Genomic DNA, 24,868 nt, shown 5'->3' on the forward strand with positions numbered 1-24,868 from the left:
GTGTTTACGAACAAAAATGTATCTCACTATCTCGAAATAGATAAGCCGTACACTCAGTTATCCGTATCTCTTATCGAAGGTGTGATTCAGTACGCCTTACGTAGACCTCCGGTGTAGTTAATTGCGAAAACGAAGCTTATGTTCCTTTCTTTCTCCAGCGTGCATCAATATTTTTCGGGAAAAATGTATTCCAAAAAGTTCGTGTGCTATTTAACTATCGCTTTACGTAAGTAAAAGGAAAAAACAAGAGATAATCTTAATCTTAATGTGCATGTGAAAGAAACATGGCGATAAATTATTTCTAATCGATAGTAAAAGCAAAGATGATTCACTCTTTATGTCTTATATTACATTACATTTTACATTACTCGCGGAAATTGTTATTGAATGATTAAAAATAAGATGAAGATTTGATCAAAAGGAAAACGATTATATAGTTAAACAATAATCAATTTTCAAATGCAATATTATTTAATTATTATTTTTGCATACATTTATTAATCAATTCTACGTTGCACGTGTGTGATATATAGCATATAAGTTATAATAGCTATACAAAAAAAATGAACTGCAAATCTTTCTTTTCTGAACAACATCAAACAGTTCTGATGGGCATATTTTTGGAAGAGGTCGAAGCGAGGCGCAAAATTTTGAGGGGTCGAAAGACAATAACCAGACGTTATTACAGTAAGTAAGAATAGTAATGAAACAAAATGTGTGAGGGGGGAGGGGGGGGGGGGCACGAGAACCGAGATCTAAGTATTCGTTAAATTATTTTTTTAGGAGGTACAGCTATACCTGCTTGGGCCATAGTGATTTTGTCAGGCTTCGGCATGTTACTGCTCGGTTGTGGATTTTATGCGATATTGCAGAAATTCGTGATCGGCGACACCGAAGAACACAACTCCTATCAACCCGCGATGCAGCTCGAAAGTTAAATTGACAAAGTCAAAAAAAATTTTTTTACCCTCTTACCTCACATTATAAATTATGTAACGTAGAATTTTATAAATGTTTTTTTTGTAGAAACAAAGTGAATATTTTTACTTTATTATTTCTGAGATAATTATATTCTGATTATATTGAATTTGTTTTTTTATGCGATATATATATATATATATAATATAAAAGTGTATGAAATATTACACATTGTTCATGTTTAACACATTAATAACCAATGTTTATTATACATGATTATGTCTTTAAAGCGAGAGAAATCGCGTAATTAGGTTGATCGATATTGCGCGTATCGGCGATTCCAAAATTTTAATTTATCCGCGAATATTTATTGTTTCATCATTATTTATTATTTAGTAATATTGTTCATTGTCAAGATAGATTTAGATTATTTAAATTATATACACACATCTATATAATTATTAAACAGTATGAAAAAGAGAAGTTTGCTTAGAAATCTCTATGATGATTTGTCGGCATTCAAATACAATGCGATTATTAAACATTTCCCTGAGAAACGCTGCTGCGCCTTTTGACAGTCAATGGCACTTGAATTCAACGATAAATACCTGTAACAAAGTAAAAGGATAAATAATATGCAAAAATACCTTGCATCAATATTAAAAATATTATTTTACCACATCCGGATACGCCGACATCTTTGATGAGTCTTGTAATTTCAAGAAATGTTCTTGAGAAATCATCCTAAAAGAGAGATAGCATACATAGCGCTTTTCGATGAGGAAATTTTTTTTTCTTTTATCATAAAATTGATTCTACGTCTCAAAGTTGCTAATCACTTAATTTAGTGGAACAATATGCTTTTATCGATATAAAAATTATTGAATCAGAAGACGCATCATTATAGCATAAGTGAAGAATCGAAAACACGTCGAGGAAGAGAATCTATAAAATCGTCGTATAATTCAATATACGAAGGCAGCATCACAGAATGATACGAGTACAATACTTCCTCGAGGGACTTGGCTAGTCTTCCTTCAGACAGTGTGATATTTTATCATGTCAATAATAGCAGTAGTGATAGAATAAGTTGTAGAACATTTTGGTAAGTGTCATCAGACGATTGAACGCTACTTGAGAGTTTAGTCTGTCATGCCTTTTATCCTCTCCAGATTCTTCACAATATGATGGAAATCTGGTTGACGTCGCAGCGAAATTCCAGAAATAATTGCAGCAACGTTCGAATGGCGGTGAATTGCGGATATTCAGAGAAATTTGGAGCAATCTTTATACATGATCTTGTAAAATGTATCGATATCTCGAACAGTATGCAAGGTATGCTAATTCTTAAAAATATATCTATTATTATATGTATTGAATATATTAATCTAAGCTATATTTTTTCCTCTGCTTTTCTCTAGCATATTCATTTAAAAATTTAATTAATTAATTTATTTAAAATGTATTTTTTCTATAAATATATGTATAAGATAGATTTCTTAAGATGTATTTCTGCAAAAAGATGATACTATTAACGTCTTTTTTTATTTTATTTTTATGGTCCTATTGTATATATGTATATTTTATTGTAATCATTAACAATAACACAAAGATTTAACATTTTATTTAACAATTAATAGAAGTGTTAAAAATTTAATACTGAAAAACAATATTTTCCTCCCTTGATAGATTGATGACAACTTCGTGATAGATCCAACGTTGAAAAAGGAAATCAGTGCAGTGCGATTAGTCTCGTTACGTCCAAGCAGCAAAGTGACCTCGGTGATCAATCTGGGATATTAGCCTGCTGTCTAATACCTTGAGATGTTGAAGGTGATAAAAAATTAAATATATTTTTAGTTTTTATATGTATGATTAAAGGCGAATACAATCAATCTTTGCATCGTTTATTCTTTCGTCCTTTGCTTCCCTATTGTTTATCACTTTTCTTGCATTGCTTTTCCTTTGACTTTTCAGATTTGCATGATTATTTTATAATAATGATGATATGCATAGAATTAGAAAGCGAATTTTCTCATGCTCTAAACGATAGAAACGCAAAAAAAGTGTAAACGATACAAGGGTTCGATTGTAATATGGAATTTGCTTTTGAACCTAATTTTTCGATTTTTGACAGGTAGGAAAAAAGGCTCTCAGTCTCTCAAGAAAGGATTGAAGAAAGAAGATAAGCCTCTATGCGATTTCCTCAGATAATACGTGCTATATGTTTGTTGTAAATTCTAAAAGGTATGAATATATTTTTTTAAATACCCAATTGAACTTATCACGTTGAGCAGTATATTTTTTACTATTTAGTGATGACAAACTTCGCAGAGTCCTTCCTTCCATATAAAATTTTATGAAACAGCAGCAATATACTATTGTGTGTTCTTTTTTTTCTATTAAATTATTATAATACTTTCTCGTTTTTATCGCAAATTTTCAAAGTTTTTGAAAACCGCTGCGATCCACGAAGAAGGAAGTTCTCGCAAAGTGTCATGAGAGGTGCATGTGTATGATGTACGTGTGATGGTAGAGCAACAGAATGAATGAAATAACGATACCACAGAGTCATGTATATAGGTTTCAACTATGTACTATTATTTTTAATTCAATCATTATCCCGTCGTCTAAGTTCGGGTAAGTACATAAAAATCCCTTAAAACCTCGAGAATTTTTGGACTCCGAAGTTTTTTGCAGCAGCGCTCATTTGCCGACTTTGTATGGTGTCCTTCTCTCTCTTTGTCTTTTTTTTAAAATTATTTTCTTTTATATATGAAAACGTCACACGCACATGGAGCGCAATCGCGATAATTTTTATTTGCGGATCGTCAACGTCCATTTATCCATCATATTATCCGCTCGACTTGGATTTTACATCTCGACAGACAGATAATTGAGTGCACGATTATATCAAAGTCGATACATGACGCGCGTGCGATGAAAATGGTTTAAATTTGCTCGGCAGAAATATACAGAAAAAGTAACGCTTTGTCATCCACAAGAGTTAACATTAAGAAAAATAACTTCTTACGCGATTATTTCAATAGCATTTCATTTTTTTTTACGGAAGGATATCCTTACATAGGTTGTATAAATATCCTCCATGAAGTCAGTTTGTTATATAATGGGGGGTGAGCGGGAGGGGGCGGAAAAATTCGCACGAAGCTCGAGCTGTGATAACGAAATCTGTTGTTTGGTTTTTTCTTTCTTTTTTTTTTACGATCTTTAAAGAGAGTGGCTATTACAATGATTATGTTGAAAGTAGTGCTGAAAGTAGTGAAAGATATCTTTTTTTTAGTTTCTTATAAATATTCTGTTCTCTTATACACAGTAGTATTTGTTTTTCTTTTCCTTCAACGGGCCTGTTATAGTTTGTACAGAGGTCCTAAATTAAGTAAGTAATTCTTACAAGATAATAGTTAGAATCGTTCTCTAGAGTCGTGTGTGTAATTACAAGTTCGTCAATGTATGTATATATGTATATATAATATCATAATTGTCCGAAACAATCGGACGTCCGGTTTTGTCCAGCGGTGACATCGTCGAGCGACGTATAAGAGTTTTTCTTTCTCTCTCTTTCTCTCTCACACACATACACACACGCATACGCACATTTTCTCTCTATCTCTCGTTCGCAGCTTAAAAACAATTCAACGTGGCGAGGATCGACAGATCGCATCTTCGCGTGGTCGCGAAATCACTCTCGCGTGTATAAAACAGCACTGGAGATGAGTGCATTCGCCATTGCAGTATGCATTATACGACGCATGCATTTAAGTCATGTGGGAACTGATTAATATTATAAATTAGAACATTATTCAATTTTTTAATATTTCTCATTCTTAAATTTATACAGTAAATAAATAAATTATATATATATATATATATAATATATTAATTTTTTTTAATTTGTGTGCATCGTAATCCCAAAGAAAATATTTATTTTTCTTGTAAAAATTAAAATAAACATCAAATAATAAGATTAAATATAATAAATTGATGAAATAAATTTTTTACGGAGATGAGAAATGTATTAAAAAATTTTTTTTTCCAAAAAGTAATTGTGTATTTTGAAGATTACACTAACAGAAATGACTCAATTGCGTCGTTTACGAACGCATTCGAACTCGCGGCTTGCAAGCACAACTTATGCGTATTAGATCGCTAGATCTTGTCGAAGATCCACGACGGAGGAGAAGCGCTTTTACGTACACACACATGTACGTAAAATGTATGTATATATATCGGCGGAAGTCGCTCTCGGCATTCTCTCGCGTCGTCTCTTTGTTTTATATATATATATATTTTTTTTTTTATTACATAGTCTACCGTCGAAGCCTGCTCGATAAATAACAAATAAGGATTGAATGCTATCTTGTGGAACACTATCTCATACCTCTTTTTTGTTTTTTTTTTTCACTAATTATACAAACTAAATCTTAAGCTACGCGCTAAGTGTGAACTCGCAGATGACTATCATCGAATCGTCAACACACGTCGTGTCATTAACACGTTGATTCCAAAGATTGGAATCAAAAATGATCGAAATAATCGATCCGAATTTTGCGATCCAAAAGGGGGACGCGACGTTCCCCTGGAAAAAAAAAATAAGAACAGCTGATCCTTCGTCTAGGTCAGAGATCGCGATAACGTGATATGGTAATCAACGTGTTAATATTAATATATCATAGCCTATAATCGCTATATAAATTGAAGCTAGACGAATTTCTGAATCTCGAGCAAATTTACTCGCATCGGTCACTTTATCGCTATCCTAAATCAACAATTATCATGAAATTATCAACGTAACGTGTGATATAATTATATATATCCCTTCCGAGAGAGAAGGAAATATTTAAGCATTTCTCGACCATCGGATTATCGATTTCCTTAAGTAACGTTAAAGCTACGTTATTTATGTATATATATAACGTCGCGTGCATGTACATAAGCATATACATATAAGATGCCTTGGAAGTTGCGCATTCTTTGACATATATATTAAAGATGCAGTCAAATCTTTCTCAAGTTCTCTCTTCCGGAACTTTGGTATATCTTTCTCTCTTTTTTTTGATTTGCAATATTAAATAATTTTGGCGCAATCACGAGGCTTCTAATAAATAAATATATCTGTTAAAATTTATCGGACGTTGATTAATCAACAAGATTTATGTATATTATTAAGGTATAATATATATACATTTTCTCTTCAGAAGCCTCCAATTCACCAAAATCCTTTAATCTTTTCAATGACAAAAATCACGTAATTAACGAAATCAACCTTGTGTTTCAACAAAAACAAAAGATACACAATTTTCAAGATACCCTACACATACACAGAGTAACCCATTTTAATGAATGCTGCAAAATATCTCTTAAATTAAGGGAAGTACAGCATGCTTTATGTACTTTTTTTACTTCGACAAGAGTATTATTTACGGAAAAAAAGAATGTTGATTATACAAGAAATATTTCACTGCATTAATTATAACGGGATATAATATATGTATATAGACGTAATTGTGTGTATATATATATATTTATTATAATTATATTTATAATCGTATTTATATTTATAATCGTATATTTATATTTGCATTTTGTGTTTGTATTTATATATTTATATTTATTTATATTTATATGTTCATTTTTTTATAGTTATGTTTATGTTCATATTTATATTTCATATTTATATTTATAATTTTGCTATGTATATGTAATTTACTATATTGTGTACAACAATGTCTGGATAATCATCGTTCGGGAATGAAGAGACATTTCTCGTGTATCTCTTTCGTGGATCGTGAGAATTGGAATCATTAAAAAAAAAACGACGTAAAGCGTTTATCGTGAGAGTGATATTAATCAAAAAAACAAATGACAATGAACAAGCGATTATTCAAGAAGTCGAAAGAAAAAGAGTGAGCGGATTGAAAAAAAAAAAAGAAAAATAATCGATTTTCACACTCTTTTTTTGCTCGTCAGTTGCGAATAATCGTGCACTTAATTTATTTTAACGCTGCGAATTAGACTTTCGCAGATTCAAAAGAGAGAATTAATAAAAATCAGAATAATTCTTCCATTTTTTTTCCATTCCATTTTTCATATCAATATCATCATATCGTTATTTAATTATCGTTATCGTCATTAAGTACCGCTCTTATTCACGGTTCGGTTAATTGATTGCACGTCGTGAGAAACAAATTCCTTCTTTTTTTCTTTTTTTTCTCTTTATTATTAACTCTTGTCTTGCACTCGGCGAAACGTAATTGCATAACTTCCCTAGAATTCACCACACTTTAACCGCAATAAATAATGTGTTACTCGCTTATATACTTAATAATAATAATAATAAGTACTTTTACAATCGGTGGACGCTCTCTCGCGCCGCACACGAGACGATCCCTCACCGTACCTCCCTCTCTCCTTCCCCCGCACCATCCCTCGTATCAAAATACACAGACTTCCGGAGGAGCTACAAACAAATTCAGTCGCACAGCGGATGTATATACGTACATGTCGTATATCTCTACGTGTGTGTGTGTGTGTATGTTGACGCACCCATCGCGTAGCGTAAATAATTCACCATCGTTCGGCTTCTCTTCTTTAAAAAAAAAAAAAAGCGAGCCCAACTATCTTCTCTCTTCGCATACAATTTTTCTATCTTTCTCTCTTTCTCGCCTAATCCGTGCGATCGAAACTAGAATAATAACGTCGAGTTTCTTTTTTTATCTCGATCGAAGTCGCTCTAGAAATAACTTTATAGGTACATCTATACATGTACGTATATATGTAGAACAAGATATGTATACATGTACATGTATATTATAATTACTGACTCGAGTACATTCGGGGGAGGAGAAAAAAAACGAAGAAATTGATCGTTCGAGACTCGGTCATTGCGAAAAAAAAAAAAAAATTCTAGAGCGGTTCTTCAGCTCTATATTTCTCTTCAACTTCTATTTCGGCCTTCCTGAAGGTCTTCCGAATCGAAATGCAGAAACGAGGTGTACGCGTAAGCACGCGCGTGGTTTGCTTTCGTTACATGATTAACGCGAGGGTATGTATATCCCGATCAATATACGGTATATTTATTATTTATTACACGGTCAAAGATACTCGGGCCCGCCGAGTAACTAATTCTAAACAACACGATAATCATATAATATACGAGGGCAGTTCGATAAGTCAGTGACTTTTACAAGATATGGCACTCAAATCGCAATCTAATTTTATTTCTGATATTTACCATCTTATTTAAGTATACACACCAAGTTTCAAGTAGATCTGTCAAATAGAAATTTTTTGACAGCGTTCTAAAGCGGATAAGTTTGTGTTTTTTGCTAAAATGGAAAAAAGTGAATTTCGTGTGCTAATAAAACATTACTTTTTGCGTGGAAAAACCATTAAGGAAACTGAAGAAAAGCTAAAAAAGTATTATGGGGACTCTGCTCCGTCGCATGGAATAGTTCACAAGTGGTTCACTGAACTTCGTTGTGGTTTTTGGTCGATTGTGAGCAAGTGCGGCACCCATCTGGCCGACAGCTTCTTCATGCCCAAATGTTTATGCAAGATATTAAAAACACGTTCGTTTGAGATGTTTACCATCTTGGCTATCTCGCGTATCTTCACTCGACGGTCGTCCAATACAATATCATGGATTTTATTGACTGTTTCTTCAGTTGTGATCTCATTCGGACGTCCCGGGCGCTCAGCATCATTCGTGCTTGTACGACCACAACGAAATTCAGTGAACCACTTGTGAACCATTCCATGCGACGGAGCAGAGTCCCCATAATACTTTTTTAGCTTTTCTTCAGTTTCCTTAATGGTTTTTCCACGCAAAAAGTAATGTTTTATTAGCACACGAAATTCACTTTTTTCCATTTTAGCAAAAAACACAAACTTATCCGCTTTAGAACGCTGTCAAAAAATTTCTATTTGACAGATCTACTTGAAACTTGGTGTGTATACTTAAATAAGATGGTAAATATCAGAAATAAAATTAGATTGCGATTTGAGTGCCATATCTTGTAAAAGTCACTGACTTATCGAACTGCCCTCGTATGTAGATATACAAGAAGAAACACACAACCATCATGAAACAAGAAAATATAATGGTATAACATTATTTCTTTACTTATTACTTCAATTTTCTTTTTTTAATTTCTTCTTTCTTCTTCATATATATATTATATATAATATACATACGAAGAAGAAATATGGCTATCTTTAATTTCTGAATAAATAAGATTGTTAACATTTATCGAGAGACATATCGTTATCCTAAAACAAAAAAATATCGATGTAATATTATTTCTCTTTACTTATATATTGTTTCAATTTTCTTTATTTTTTTATTTATTCTTTCTTCTTCATGTTTGCACACGAAGAAAAAACATATGGCTATCTTCAATGTCTGAGAAAACGAGATTGACAACACATTTATCGAAACAAAAAATATCGATGTAATATTATTTCAAATTCTTCTCCCACGAGATTAATTTGCTGTATTAATTAATCCACGCGCGTATTTACAGACAGTCGATTAAACACACAAACGCAAATAAATTAACAACTTACAATAATTATAATGGTGCGATTACTGATTGCAACGTTCGATCGAGAATCAATCTTCATACTTTCTTTCATATGCATACGTGAGAAACAAATTATGCGCAAAGATGTAATCGAGCGAAAAAGAGAGATATATTTCAGGATCCACGCGTGTTTCCTTTAATTTGTCAGCGGAAATCGAGTTTTGCGGATCATCCGGAGACGATGATGCTATCGCTGAGACATGAGTGAGTGTGTCGCGTCAATTATTTATATATTATGTAAACATAAAAGAAAAAACAACGTTTGTTCGCGAAGCGCGTTAACGAGATCCTGAGAGAATTATAAACGGGTGAGTTTCTTTTGCGCGAAACACATGGTATTAACCCGTTTTGGCTCCTCCCCAACGCGTGCTCGAGATAATTATATACTTTCTCTAGGGAGTGGAGAAGGTGGAGGAGGAGAGGGGAGAAGCGTACTCTATATTTGTTTAATATATTTAACGCTATTTACAAAGACCTCGTCAGAGTTTTGTTCGAGCGAACGAGAAAAGGAACATTTTTAACGAACAATTGCTCGGGAAACGCAGCTCGGAAGAGATACACAGGACCATTATTACTATTATTATTATTAATATTATTATTAATATTATTATTATTACTATTATCATTATTATTATTATTATGCAACAATCGCAGCGTACAACGCAACCGGCACCAGCCGGTTGACTCGCAACAATCTCGCTGCATCGGAAGTGTGTGGAATTGAATGAGGAAACACCCGTATACACGAACAACCGCCAACCGGGTTAATACCTTACGTGTCGACGCGACTATGTCGAGTTCGCGGATCCCTTTTCTCGTTCCTCGGGAAAACGCTTGACAGTTATTCGCGGATTGACAGTTCGAGTTCGCCGGTTCGAATCTAGGACCGAACTGGCGAACGACGATCGCATTTATGTATGTATACTACGTGCTCGACGTTTTGCACCACCGAAGCCCAGTTGTACCTCGATCGAATCGAGCTGTCTAGAGAGATGTTGCGATTCGCGACTCGACCGATGATTGCAAGGTTAATGGATGGAAATAGAAAGAGAGAGTCTTCGGAAGAAGTCATCCCCCAAAGCGACGATCGCTTTCGCTTCTTCAATAACTCTATCAATAACTTTTTTCTCTTTCTGTTTTTTTTTTCTAGAACACAATTGGACCGTAAAAGCACGATGCTGATCATGGGCTCGTCCGATCCGAGATGCAACCAGACTCGAAAGTTTAAGAGTGTAATGTAATCTCAACAATATCGTCTGTAATATCCGAGGACGACGATTACATATCGATATTTCTTTGTCTTTTTTAAATTTTCCTTCTCGCCTATTTCGAAGCCTATCAAAGTGAGAAGAAGGTGAAGAAGTGAAAGCACGCTGATCTTAGAACTTCCCAGCAGCTCTGGCGGATTTACAAGGCTCTTGGAAAAATGGTGAGAGAATTATTCGCTTACAAATAAATCCTTGTATCTACGTATACATACATATACATGTATATATATATGTATATCAACACATGTGGACAAGAATATAAATTCTGCGGCGCGAAACAATCTGGTTGACATTGTTTCTGACAGTCGCTGTCAGCTGTGCGACTCGATTTTAACTTTAACAACGGATTCCTCTTTCTTTTGATCTGTAGTATATTTTTTCTCAACTAAAGAGTCGAAAAGTGTCTTCTCTTTTTACAAACTGTGAATTATTTATATCGAGAAGCAAAGCGAAAATTTTTCACAAATAATTTGCAAAATAAATAATCTTGCTTCTTATACGATTAATTGCGAGAATTTACTCGTTCTCCGAATTTTAACAATCTAGGGGAAGAACCTATTGAAGTATATTTATATAGAATATATTTAGTCGCCGAGAGAGAAGGATCGACTCTACATTTTCATCTCGTAAGAGACCATTGTTAAACTTAAAGATCGAGGAAACATCCTGCACACACCCTCGCAACCGGGATCGTCCCGTGAAACGACCCTCGAGCTATATAAGTCGTTTTCGTTAGTCGAATCACGCGTTAAGACATAATCGTCGGAGGTACAGCCACGCGATACTTTTTTTGTGTTTTTAATACACTGCGCGAGAGAAATGCGTTTTCAAGTACATAGATACAATATAAGAATCGCATTAATGGCGCATAAAAATATTCTCGATGCTCCTCTCAGTTAATAAGGGACGGGATGACTCGCGCGATATTTTGCCAATGATGAGCGAAGAAGGGAACAGAAATGTAGTTGAGAATGGCAAGATGACGCGATGACGATAACGAAAATATATGTATGTGTGTATATAAGTGTGCGAATGTATTTGTGTGAAAATTTGCTCTCGAGTCACAATCGGTCATCATTTGTCCTCTTTCTTTTCGTAATCACAAAGTTGTTATCGTCAATATCTAATTCCTGACAGCAAAAGGTAATGGAAAAAATTGAATTAGAAACGATATAGATCAATCGTGTTCACATATTAAATATGTGTTGAAAATCGTTTCCAACTTGATTTTCCGAAAAGTCCGAAAGACTTTATCTCTAGACATTTCTTTTTGTGTCGGATTTGAATTAGCTTCTTCGGCAAAGGAAGAATCATAATGGAAATCTGCGAAATTGCGAAAATTACCCAAAAGTTAACTTTATCTTCACGAGGATTTGCTTTTTTGAAACCTTCGTGAAATTAATCCCAATTTTGGATTTTCGCATTCTGCGTCCCTTTTGTGCATATTTAAGCGCAGAATAAGAGAGAGAACGACTATTCGCGGTCCTAAGAAAATCAGAAAAATTGAAAAATGGCGATGATTGAGTCGCAACGTCGTGATAACAATAATGGAAGATGACAATGCATGTTCGTATATGTAATAATACGTGCTTGTCGTGTGTGTGTTTGTGTATTCGTGTGCGTGCGTGTAACACAAAGGTATACATAACAACAGCGCGTCTTTATTATTTGGCAGTGTAAGGCATATAGAGTGCTTAAGACTAGAATAAGGTGCAGTAAATAGGCCTCTTAAAGCCTGTTTCAAACGAAGTCCTATCATGTATGTTATTATATTATATACGGACCTAAAAGAGAGAGAACTCTCTTTGCTTTTTTTTTTACTTATATTCTCTTTTTTTATTTTCCATTGTCTAATCCTCGTATAATGTATAACCGATGACGGTGTAATGACTTGACTTAGGTACTTCGAAGACTCGAAAATGTTTTCCCTCTTTTCCCTTTACTTAACACACTTCTCTCTGCATGTATATATTCTTTCTTCTTGTCATTCTTCTCTCCTCCCTACACTCGATGTGTTTTTCTTCCCTCCCTCTCTCTCTCTCTCCCTCTCTCATCTCTCTCTCTCTCTCTCTCTCTCTCTCTCTCTCTCTCTCTCTCTCTCTCTCTCTCTCTCTCTCTCTCTCTCTCTCTCTCTCTCTCTCTCTCTCTCTCTCTCTCTCTCTCTCTCTCTCTCTCTCTCTCTCTCTCTCTCTCTCTCTCTCTCTCTCTCTCTCTCTCTCTCTCTCTCTCTCTCTCTCTCTCTCTCTCTCTCTCTCTTTCGCGAAAAAGGGCAGTAGAGAAACAAACGTAAATTAAAACTACGAAATATGAGCTACTGACTTCATGGAGATGCGACTTCGTACATACATTACACGCTATTCTCTATTATTTGGCAGCGGTCTTGCACTTAAGAACGTAAAACTTATACGACGAAGTATAATAAACCTATATTGCCAACGTTTACGTCGGGATCCGATGGCGTTTCTCGATCATAATCGCGTAATCGAGCAATCTCGCGAAATCTCTACATCTTCCCTCTCTTTGCCTTATCCTGTTTCTTTTTACTTCGTTTTCTTTCTTTCTCCTTTTGTTGTTCTCTTGCTCTCGAACAGCCGTGAGAAGAAACACATTTCGTCACGATACGGATATTTCCCTCTCTCTCAAGTGTGTGTCTTATGATGTGATATTTATAATTATATTTATTTATTTATATATATATATATATTTCTTTTTTTTAAATATATATATATTTACGCGCTTCGTAACGTTATGTGAAATCGACAGGTCCTGAGAATAACATCGTAGTCACAGGATGAACGAAAATCTTGTTTCGTGTTCTTTCTTTTTTATTTTACCCAGGGGAACCTACCCTCGTTTTCCTTGTTTTTTTATTTTATTTTTTTTAGGTCGTTTTAGGTCCCTCGGCGATGAAGCGATTATAAACGAGTCGTTAAAATGTGATCTCTCCCCGATCGTAAGTATTATCGTCCGCTCGCGTGTGTCCGTCCCATTTTTGTTCACTGCGTGTGCAAGCGTTCAAATCACCGTCACGTCGTCCCGTCTCCGTCCTCGATCTTTCTTTTCTTCCTCGCTTTATATAATATACAATAAATATATATATATACATATATATGGATATATTATATATATATATATATATATATACATATATATTGCTAAAGCACAGCGCGTGTGATTACGCCTTTACTGTCAGGATCTCCGTATCGATTTAAGCGTAATAATGGCAATGTCGTGGCGATCGATTCCGTAATCTGCATCCCTTTTCGGCAAAGAAGAAGAATCTCGGTGCGACTTTATACACGTAATATATTTTTCTCCAACCCTCTCTTCTCGCCCTTCTCCATTTCCATCTTCCCAGAATTATTCTCTCTTTCGCTTCTTCTCATTGATATATGTATATATAGATATATCGCAACATGGTGTAACCACGCTACAAAACAATTTACATTTACAGACACCTGCTTTTCGCGCTTTTGTTCTTCTTCTCCTCGAACTCTGTTCTCTCAGTAAGGCACCCCCAGTGCAGAGTATATTCACGGAAGTATTAGAGTAATACAAACTAGTGACTAGATCATCCTTAAGTCAAGCGCGCAAGAGAGAGATTGGGAGAGCGATAAAGGGAAAGAGAAAGAGTCGCGAAGGGGGAGAGAAAGAGAGAGAGAGAAACGAAAAAAAGAAAGAATGATCATCGGAGGAATAACAATATGTTAATAAGAAAGAATAGAGAAAGAGAGAGCAAGAAAGGCAAAGATAGAGATGAAGAGAGAGACACGGAGCGAGAGAAAGAGCGAGAAAACGAGGAGAGAGAGAGAGAGAGAGAGAGAGAGAGAGAGAGAGAGAGAGAGAGAGAATATCACACGGCGAAACGAAGAAGAAAGAAGACAACTAGAGAGAACCGGGGGAAGAAACGGCGAAGGGATGAAAGTAATAGAAGAAAGAAGACAAGAGGGGAGTCGACACAGTTTGATTCTGATACGATTCAAGATAAGCTGTGTACATTTTCAAACTTTCCCTTTTTTTCTCTCTTTCTCTCTCCCTCTCTCTCTTTCTCTCCCTCTCAAATTAAATTCCTTTCTCTTTCCTCCTCTCTTTGCCCTTTCTTCCGCATCCCCAGCCGTCGTCGCGCTTCTTCCACACAGCGTCGAAGAGGAACGAAAGAATTCTCAACAAACACGCACACGCACACACATACACACACACACGCACACGATATAATAAGAGAGAAACACGAAGAAGAGACGCAAGGTGGTACGGTGAGGGAACGTAAGGGGAGGCGTACGTAACATAACTGAACTACGTATAGGAGGCAGTGGTGCGTTACTTTGGGGTAATATTTTTTATAATTGATGTCTTTCTCGCACACGCTGCAGCGGTCGTTATCGCGTCGTTTTCGCGTCGCGAGAATAAAAGGGGGGAGAATAAGGGGGGGGGGGCCCGATCGAACCCCCGGAGACGCGACACTCTTTGTTGCGCGCATTCGTCGAAGCGACTAACAACGGATCCTCCACTCCGCTCCTTCCCTCTTCCCGTACCCCCTTTCTCTCGTACAGTTTTTCTCTCCCCCCGAAATCCACTTTCTATAAACCCCCTGCTCTTCTCTTCATGAACGAACGACGACCACGGGGAGACGACGAGCGCGAGAAGATGGCGAAGACGTCGTCGTCGTCGTCGTCGTCGTCGTCGTAGTCGTCGTCGTCATCGTTATCGTTATCGTCAGCCTGTTCATAGTGACAGTAGTAGTAGTAGTAGGAGTAGTAGCAGTAGTAGTAGTAGTAGTAGTAGTAGTAGTAGTAGTAGTAGTAGTAGTAGTAGTAGTAATAGTAGTAGTAGTAGGCGTCGCTACCGACGACGCGGCGACGTCGTCTCTAAACGGCAGTCTCGGTGTGACTGTGACTCGAGAGCCTCTCGACGTCGATTTCCGGTATGGTGAGCTCGTCCGGTATGTTGTCGGCGTACTCGATGCTGCTAGTCTGCGAGAGTCGCTTGCTCAAGGACGACTGCTTCCTCAGTACCTCCGCCAGGGTGGTGCTGCTGTGCTCGCCGTAGCGCGGGTCTAGGCCCTGCCGAAATGCGTTCACTACGCGAATCTGCAAATTGGAAAGCCGGTAACGGTCAGATGAATCTGATCTGGATCTGGTAGTCGATCGGCGACGACGGCGAACCAGCCGACGACGTCGCCGATGCGCGAGAGCGAGAGAAAGAGAGAGAGAGATAGAGAGAGATAGATATAGATGACAGGCACACGCAACAGCAAGTTGCAGGCTGCCGGCACACGCACTCGAAATATAGATATAGGAAAAAAAAATGTTCAGGTTCAGGCTCAGAGAGATATTCATAACGCCGCGTGTATAACAACGTTTGCGTGTATATGTATATGTATTTTACACATATACGCACAATGAAGATTCTCCGCATCGATGCGGAAAAACTGTCCGCCCCCAAAAAACTGCACCCCTATTATGCTTCAGCGAGAGCTCCTCTTTTCATCCTTTCTCATTTTCGGAGTCGATCTTTAATCCTCTTGCGGGATCTCTCTAATTGAAATCAAAACTATTTTTTTAAATTTAAAATCTTTAATTTAAAGTTTTTAAACTATTTTCAAACAGAAGAGGAAAGATCGATTCCAAAGATCAATCGAGGAAGCTTTCGTTGAAGGATAATGAGGTCCAGTCTTGGGACACCCTATACAGATATATTAATATGTATAGCAACGGCGGGGGAATGGAATCGGAAGTTGAATCGTATATGGAAAAAAAAAATTCTCTTCTCCAACTCACTTCTTATAACCCACTTTAACTTTTCCAATTTATCGAATGATTCAGATTAAATTCGATCCAATCAAAGATCGGATCTCTTGTACTATTATCCGATTCACCTCGTGACTCTCATTCCGACTTTGCATTCCCGCCATTTTTCAGATACGTAAACAAGACAGAAAGCAGCGATGCCATAAGATATCACATAACTAGCTGGGGCTTGGCTCACCCTGCGGAACAAGGCATTATATTAGAACACAGAGTTCGGAGCAGCTGCGTCGGTATAGGGATAGGAAAGAGTGGTTTATGAGAGTTGCATGTGAGAATCTTTGCGATACTTCGGCAAGAAAGAGAGGGATAGAAATAGAGAGAGAGAGAGAGAGTGAGAGAACGATCTTGATGATTCTCCGGAATCATGTGCGAAAGACGTTAGACTTGAGAACGCTTAACACATTGAGGACGGGCGATTTTAATAAATGCATTGAACTGTGTTGAACGCGAGACAAAAATCTCGAATATCATTTTTATGCACGGCTACTCTATAAAATATGATTATGATATGAAGAGACATTCTTCTAATTCATAACGCGTATGATTGTAAATCGCTATCATCGTCTTAGGTAATCTCGTGAAAATATCCGAAATATATAAATTCGTCACCCGGTCCACAAAGTGTTAAGTCTGCAAAATGCAGTTTATCACTTCTCCTAGCAACTTTGATAATTCAAGGCATCCTATGACAGAAGGGAGGGGAGCTTGAGCTTAGCAAATGTGGGAATCAATCAAAGTCGATTTGTTCTTAGCGAGAACTTGGTACAAAGATTCACAGTCTTATTTAAATTTTTGATTGATAAAAATGATATATTTTTTTAAAAATAATAATTTTTAATAATTTTTCGATTCATGGTGCGATCTTTGTGTGATCGATTAAACCATTAGTTTTTGCCAAGGAAAAATCGACTTTAAGTCGGTTGGAGGATACATTTCTACTGCCGATTACCACTTTTGCAAACTCGTCCCGATGTTCGTCGATCGCTTCTACTCGAGTACCTCGCAATTGCGCGGGTAAACGAATGCGGCCTGGAAAAAAAAGATGTACCGACGTCGCCGCTCTGCCTCAACTATTATTGCTTGCAACTTGCCGCGCAACATCGCATGCACCCATCGACATTGGGTGCTTTCCAGCAACGGAACACAGTTCATATCACTGGGTCTTACAAAGTATCGACTTGCAGCTGGAACGCTGCTTAGTTTTTTTATTTCACTTTACAACATTTTTTTTAAATTTATCTCCTATCAGAATACCCATATGCAGACAAAAAAATGATATCAAACGTTAAACTGTTGGTATCATGAAATGATAAAAAAACGACGACACAGACGATCAGCATTTTAGCAGTGTCGGCTTGTGAAAACACTGTGTTACATCTGTGTTGCTGAAAAGCATCCTATATGTAGTCATCGGAGAAACTAAAAAAAAAAATAAAAAAAAAGATATATTCACAATCGACTCTTTCTATCTCTGCGTATTGTCGACGGCTTGAGGAACGAAGCTGCTGGCTGGTCGAAATTTCAAAACGAATAAGACACAATAAAAAAAAAAACAATTGCGTCTTCTATTGCGTTCCTCTATTGCGAACGCGATATATGAGCCAAGCTGAGTGGCAAACATGGCTGGCACACATGCGCGGCCAATGATATAATTGATTTACGATGATCGAGAAGAAGCGTCACGAGCGCGATTCGCGTCGCGCATTCGGCGACGAGTTTCCAGCATCCGGCACGCGACTTCCTCCAAAGTTAAAATTATTAAAATTTATTTCATATATATTCGAAATCTATTGTCTGCTTCATTAAAAATAAAATCGAAACTTTTTTCAATCTCGCGAAATGTCAAATTTTGACTTACTTTCCAAAGGAATTTTAACTTTTATGAAATAAATTTTTATTGAATTTTTTAAAAGAACTATTGAAATATAAAGTGGCTGCATATCACCTTGAAGGAAGTCTCGACGAAGCTGGTGAACGCCGAAGAACGCGGGACGAATCGACGCGCGACATTTATGCGGTCATACAGAGTGCGCATTTTCTGTTTCTCTCGTAGCGTCGGAGAAGCCTTAATCAATCGAGAGAAAGATAGGAAAGAAAAGTGAGAGAGAGGAAAGCATATAGAGATAGAACAGAGAGTTAGACAGATAGACAGAGATACGGTTATAGAAGAAGCAAGAGGAGAGGAGAGCGAACGAGAGACAAGAGTCTGGATTGCCACTTAATCAAGCAACACGATACATGAGATTTGGGAAAGCTCGTTGTATCAACCTCTTCTCAGAAATAGAAGCGACAGAAAGCTGCGATTCGCGCTCAGATAAATCTTGATGTCCTCGACTCGTGAGATGTATAATCCTACTGTCAATTAATTCCGGAAAGTTAAATAGAGGTATATAATCTCGACAAGCTGAATATCTCTTCGATATCGATTAATGGCGAAAAAATGTGTCTTTCGTCGCGAATAACATCGAGATTTTTTTCGCTCCGCGAGATTATAACTCTCGATTTTGCCAATTAACTGTCTCGCTAATTTTTGCACTCGATGGCTGATCAGTGACGCGCTTCCTCTACTGCGGCGTCGTCCTAATCTGGGTTTCTCTACTTAGCGAGCGCGGCGGACCATCGGTTGAGGTTTTCTACTTACGCAAGCTCATGGCGGACAATCGCAAAACTTTTTCACTGCGATTGCGATCGACCATCAAACGGATTTTTTACTTACGTAAAATTTGTTACTTACGTAAAATTACAACACGAGAACAATTATAGAAATTTTTAATCGCGGCAGTGGAAAACGCCCGTGACTGGTCAGACAAGTAACTTCGGCTAAAAAGTATCGCGTCGAATGATTGAAACGTCAGTTTCAGCGATGAAATATACAGATGCCGACGAGCAAATGATGCGAAAAGGCCAAGAAAAAAAAGTATCGACTGCGAGAAAAAGTTCTAATCTTACCTTTCAGCTGCACCCTGTATACACATTTATTATCGCGAATTAATCGAGAGTTCGCGAGTAACCTTAGAAGTAGCGTCCTCGATTAAGGAACCGACGGATGTCCTAAGATGATCGATAAGATGTTGGTCTTTTATAGAGTAGTTTCTCGTTTCAGAATAAGGATTCGTCTAAATAAACCTCTGCATTCTTTCGGAGTCTCTACAATACTCGCAAACGCATCGAGAGATGACTCGATGACATTCGACTCACCGTTCGATGATCCATCCTTTGGCGGATTATTTTCTATCATGATTGAAGAGCGAAACGAAACATTAGACGCGCGAATCTCCGACGCAAAAATCTGGCAAAATAATGTCCGAGACACGCCAGAAAGAAACAGGATGCACTCTGTACGGTCGTCAATGTTTCGTATGAACGTGAAAGAGAGAGAACGTGTATATATAGCAGACCAGGCAGGAGTCATCGGCAAAAAGGAAAATACACAAGCAATACACGAGGAAAATATCGAGCATCACACACGATCACAAAAAGACACAATTCATATTGTACAATACAAAAATAAAAAAATGAAAAGAAGATCTATAGGCTATATGGATCAGCTGCATGCATTCGGCAAACATATGTCACTAGAGTGTGATTCGGCTACCATCTCAGAGAGACTATCTCCCCCGAAAAAAAAAACACCTCTTATAGCAGAAAGGGGGGCGGGACGAGAGAGAAAGTCTCTCTATCATCCCACAATCTTCAGCTATCCTTCTTCCTGCCTTCCTTCTTTTCTTCCTTGCGTTCTCGGCCGAGACGTGCATTTATACACGTCTTCTTCCGCCCGAGACGGGTGTAGTGTTAATTATCGCCGACACACACACACACAACATTGAAAAGAGAATACTTACGCGATGCAAGGGAGACGTTATCGCCTTCGTATTTACCGTAGCCGCAGCTACAGACCCCGAAGGATGCACCTTGGGTCCCTGGACCTTGCGCGCGCGCCTCCTTCGCGCGCTTAAATACTGTGTCTGCATTCTTTTTTCCTTTCTTTTTTATTTCTCTTTGCGTCTGGCACGAAACAACATGCACGCTACGCCAAGTAATGCGCACTGCCGATTATACGTATCGCAATAATACGGACGACGATTCTCTCAACGGAAGAAGGGCGGTATGTCGTATCGAGTTTCACGTGGAAGGGTGTCGGGGACTAGGATGACAAAAGGATTAATAGAAAGGATTAATAGAAAGAGCGAAAGAGAAACGAAGGAGCTAAGAGGAAGAAGAACGAAAAAAAGGAGAGAAAGAGAAAGAAAAGAAGACGGAAGAGCTAAAAAGTGGTGCCTTTTTGAATAATATTCGAGAAAAAATTTTATTTTATTTTTTCTTGAAGATAAGGAAGATGAAGCTCTCTTCAGATTGATAACTTTTATATATCGCGTTATCGATTCAATAACAAAGTTATCAATTATGACTGTAAATTATCATGATTTATAAAAAAATTATTTCGCTTATTAAACCTTTTTTGAAACAAGTAGATTCTATTTGTCATTTTTGCAATAATGTGAAAACAGGCTGATTTTTTTTTAAAATTATCTTTATAGGGAAGACTTTCGTCTCAAACTTTTCCCTTCGTATCTCTCCTATCACGAGAGACACTTGAGTTTGTTATTTTATTTAGCGATTGTGGCTGTTATATCAGAAAATCGATTGATTGATCGGCAGCGTAATGGCAAATGTGTATTACGTTCCATCGATCTTCGTCGAGTGTCTGAAAGGTTTTTTTGGGGGATAAAGATGATGATATACTATGTAGGGGGAGAGTGATGAGCATATATATGGAAAGAAGACGCTTCAATTAAAGAAAAAAAGAAAAAAAATGTACAGAATATCGGTCTCTCCGTCACTGGAGAACCGTAATTTTATTCGCTTGAATTGTAAAATATATATATTTGTCACGACTTGTCAGAGAATTTGAATTTCGTTGATTCGACTCAGATCGCGTCACCATCTATCATTCCGTGACGACGTAGAAATTCGAGAATATTCTTGTTATTAGAGATCAAGTCGAAACCAGAAATTGAGCCTGACAGTTCTCGGCGAATTCATCTCTCGACGAGAAAAAAAATATCTCATTCTCTTGTTTACGCGCGTTTCGCGAAAATAAACGTAAAGAGATCTCCCTCGCGTGTCTGTCAATAACGCACAAACTCGACGAAATATAAACGTCACTTTTAATCTTCAATTGTAGAAAATACAAGTCTTCCGTTAATATAACACGCCGTGAGAAATAACACGTGTATAAATATCGTTCGCGAGCAAATCAAACTGCATTCGGGCGGATGGAGTTCAATTTTGCGAGACAGACAAGAAATTAATCGCGCGGTAAAAAATCGATTCCGGAGACGAAGCGTTTTCATCGCTTTTTATATTTGTAGCTCGCAAGATGCACAATGAAAAGCAAGTGCGTGCAAAGGCTTCGCAATCTCAGGCATCGGCGCGATGCCGAAAATCGCAGCCGCGAGATGCAATACGACACACATACGATATCGCATATCTATAGACATATATACAGCTGTACACTTAATTGCGGTTACAAGAATAAGCAACAATCAAAGTGGAAGCATTTCGCACGTTTTTTTTTTACAACGCGACAAATTCACGTTCGAAGGGTGCATCGCGTCTCTCTCATGCAACGTGTGATCACATCTCGATGTGATTCGTTTCTTGGCAAAGAGACCTAACGAGAGAAAGAGAAAGAGAGAGAGAGAGAGAGAGCCCTAATGCATAATATAGCGGAATTAATTCGATTTTTCTCTAACAGATTCTTTTCTCTAACAGATCCATGCCACCTTGCTCTGTCGACTTTCGCTCGACGCGGCGATTCATTCTCTGGACCGATATGAACGGAGGAACGAGGACGATTCTTTGGGGTCTCGAGATGCGGACGAGGTGAAACACGTGTGCCGAAAGGTAAACAGCAGGAGAGGTAAACGAGGATCTCGTGATCTTGCAACGGGGATCGAAATAAGCTCATTTTTCGACGTCAGAAGACTGAACAGAAGGAATTGCTTGTCTTATAGCAGATGAAAGTGATATCATCGAAACGACAGCGGCTTCGATCCCCATAAAAGATAAGAAGAATTGGAGGGAGCATATGTAATCGTCACAGGTAAGGGATATGAATCCAAACATGTAAAGCAATCATTCGTTGCCATCTTGGATAGAAACACTCATTGATTAGCTTTTACTGAAAAACGCTAATGCAAAAAAAAAAAAACAAGAATTAGTATTGATTATATGTTTTTAAACAAGATGGTCATAATTGAATCCCTCTTACGTCTTAGAAAGCATAGTTTGTAACTATGCTTCCTTTTATCTTCTTATTTTCATGTCGATTTTCGATCACGATTTAGGGAGCAGGATGTAAGCGGAAAAAGTGCGGATATGAGATACAGACACACGACGAATACACGATGTTTCATGTAAAGTTACAGATAACACAGGACACCGAATGCTATGGAGAGATGAAAGATGGGAAAAAGTTAGAATAAAGCGGAAAGAGACGGACTTGTACCACCAGAGGGCTGATATAATTTGGCAAAACAAACAACGCTCTAACATCGTTCTATTTTTTAAATGAAAAAATCGCATGTATTTTCTAATCGTTTTTTCAAAATGTCTCTTTGTCATTCAATTCAGCTCTGTCTCGGAGCGATTCCTGTATGAGGAATCTCTCTTGGAAACGGCGTCTCTTTTCAGCGGAAAAAAGTAGTAGCTCTCTATGTCAAATAAATAAAGAGAAAATTATTACCAACGAAAGCCCCTATAAGCAACAATGACGCAGCATATAGACTCGGAAATAGCTAATCCTTGCCGCGCTTCAAGCTTAGGATGTCAAGGATTAACACAGAGACATGTACCTTTCCTTTGTATTGACGTCGAGAGCAGGAAAGGCTGCCCGGTCCAGTAGTACAAGCCGTAATATTATCCTATTGTAGAACAGTATAAAGTAGAAAGCGGGAAGTATACGTAGACAGTTAAAACAGAAAGATCACGATAGAAGGAAAGAAGAAGAAGAAAAAGAAAAAGAAGAGAGAGCGTGAGCGGAGAGGAATGAGTGTGGATTAAATCCGTATAACTTGTAAGACTTGCTTATAAATACAAAGTAACTTACAAGTTATTGAAATACTCCATTCTAACTCGTAGAGTGTTCTATGTAAAAGAGGGAAAAGAGAGAAAAAGAAGAGGAATGAGAGAACAAGGGAAAAGGAAAAGTCTTGATGAGATGGAGAAGGAGACAAGAGAGAGAGAGAGAGAGAGAGATAGAGATAGAGAGAGATCATTAGAATAAGAAGCGTGTAAAAGCAAGAAAGTTAAAAGGCAGCTGCGAGCGAGCAAACAGGCGAGTGACACAGAGAGCGAAAAGGAAAAGATCGAGACAAAAAGAAAGAGAAACAGAGAAAAAGAAATAGAGATAGAGATAGAGAGAGAGAAAGAGATAGAGAGCAAGAGAGAGAGGAGCGCTTACAGCTTGGTCTGTCGAACTCTTGCTGTAGGGTACCGGTATCAAACGTTCCTGCAACTCGCCACCTATCACCTTCAAGAGTAAAGGATAACATAATGGTTACAACAGAGTGGAACGATCGGATCGCGCGTAACCACTTCTTCAACCCTCAAGCGATGCACTTGTTGGTCACTTTTTCGCGACATAAACGCGCGATTATTTTCAATATTAGTAAACGAATCAATTCATTATCGGTCATATGCAAAAATGTTGACGTAAGGATTAGTTCTTTACTCTATCGAGACAACCGGGATATATTCATGATAGAATATATTGGGGCTTTCGATCGTGTAAACAATTAATCCTTACGCTGACATATTATATGTACGGGTTGATAATCTTTTACAAATTATACCAATTTTCGAATAGAGAATTTCTAGAAAAACTTTGGACAACTTTTCTGTGGAGTTTCCTATCCAATAAGCATGTTTGAAGAATTATTTTTAATACTTAACTGGCACAATAAAATTTTACGTTAGAGAGATTTTGACTGCAATAAAATTTCTTCAGAATTAAAACTCATAATATTTTGAATTACATCTATCATATATTGCAACACCTATATACAGCTTATCGGGATATAACAAATATTACAAAATGAGAAAATATATAAGATGTATATAGTACTATTAATTTTCAAATTAATTAAGTTACAAATAAAAATATTCGTTTACTTCTCTTGTTTAAAAAAAAATAAGTTTTAAGATATGTATAAACATCTAGGATTTTTCTTATCTTTTTAAATCTTTGTCTTTTTTAAAAATATTAATG

At 37.2% G+C, this 24,868-nt stretch overlaps 2 protein-coding genes across 5 annotated transcripts in view; one reads left to right on the forward strand and one right to left on the reverse strand.

Moving 5' to 3' along the window:
* The first annotated feature begins 65 nt into the window (after positions 1-65).
* Hoka (membrane protein hoka) lies at positions 66-1,087 on the forward strand. Its single transcript, XM_083032336.1, has 3 exons — positions 66-226; positions 604-687; positions 784-1,087. The coding sequence occupies exons 1-3, from the start codon at positions 139-141 to the stop codon at positions 936-938; spliced, it is 327 nt and encodes a 108-aa protein (XP_082888462.1). The 5' UTR covers positions 66-138; the 3' UTR covers positions 939-1,087.
* A 1,402-nt stretch (positions 1,088-2,489) lies between these two features.
* Positions 2,490-24,868, reverse strand: part of Pmca (plasma membrane calcium-transporting ATPase 3) — an 88,173-nt gene continuing 65,794 nt past the window's right edge. Inside the window, exons 15-16 of one of the 4 annotated variants that reach the window (XM_083032286.1) lie at positions 24,062-24,130; positions 20,256-23,522 (exon numbers count right to left, since the gene is read on the reverse strand). In XM_083032286.1, the coding sequence (XP_082888412.1) occupies positions 23,397-23,522; positions 24,062-24,130 (195 nt within the window). In that variant the 3' untranslated portion in view covers positions 20,256-23,396. Of the gene's footprint in view, positions 2,737-15,736; positions 15,877-20,255; positions 24,131-24,868 lie in introns of those variants that run through there. The other 3 variants (XM_083032287.1, XR_014424798.1, XM_083032285.1) reach the window with 3 other exon arrangements.

The sequence above is a fragment of the Prenolepis imparis genome, unplaced genomic scaffold (genome assembly GCF_030444845.1).
Source record: "Prenolepis imparis isolate NDT839.2.m4 unplaced genomic scaffold, iyPreImpa1.0 SCAF_2, whole genome shotgun sequence".
Lineage (NCBI taxonomy): Eukaryota > Metazoa > Arthropoda > Insecta > Hymenoptera > Formicidae > Prenolepis > Prenolepis imparis.

Bases quoted from the DNA above. Each gene is read 5' to 3' on its own strand.
- Hoka (XM_083032336.1), top strand. From the start codon at position 139: ATGTTCCTTTCTTTCTCCAGCGTGCATCAATATTTTTCGGGAAAAATG. The intron at 227-603 runs GTAAGTAAAAGG...AACATCAAACAG, and splicing joins CTATTTAACTATCGCTTTAC to TTCTGATGGGCATATTTTTG. The intron at 688-783 runs GTAAGTAAGAAT...TTATTTTTTTAG, and splicing joins AATAACCAGACGTTATTACA to GAGGTACAGCTATACCTGCT.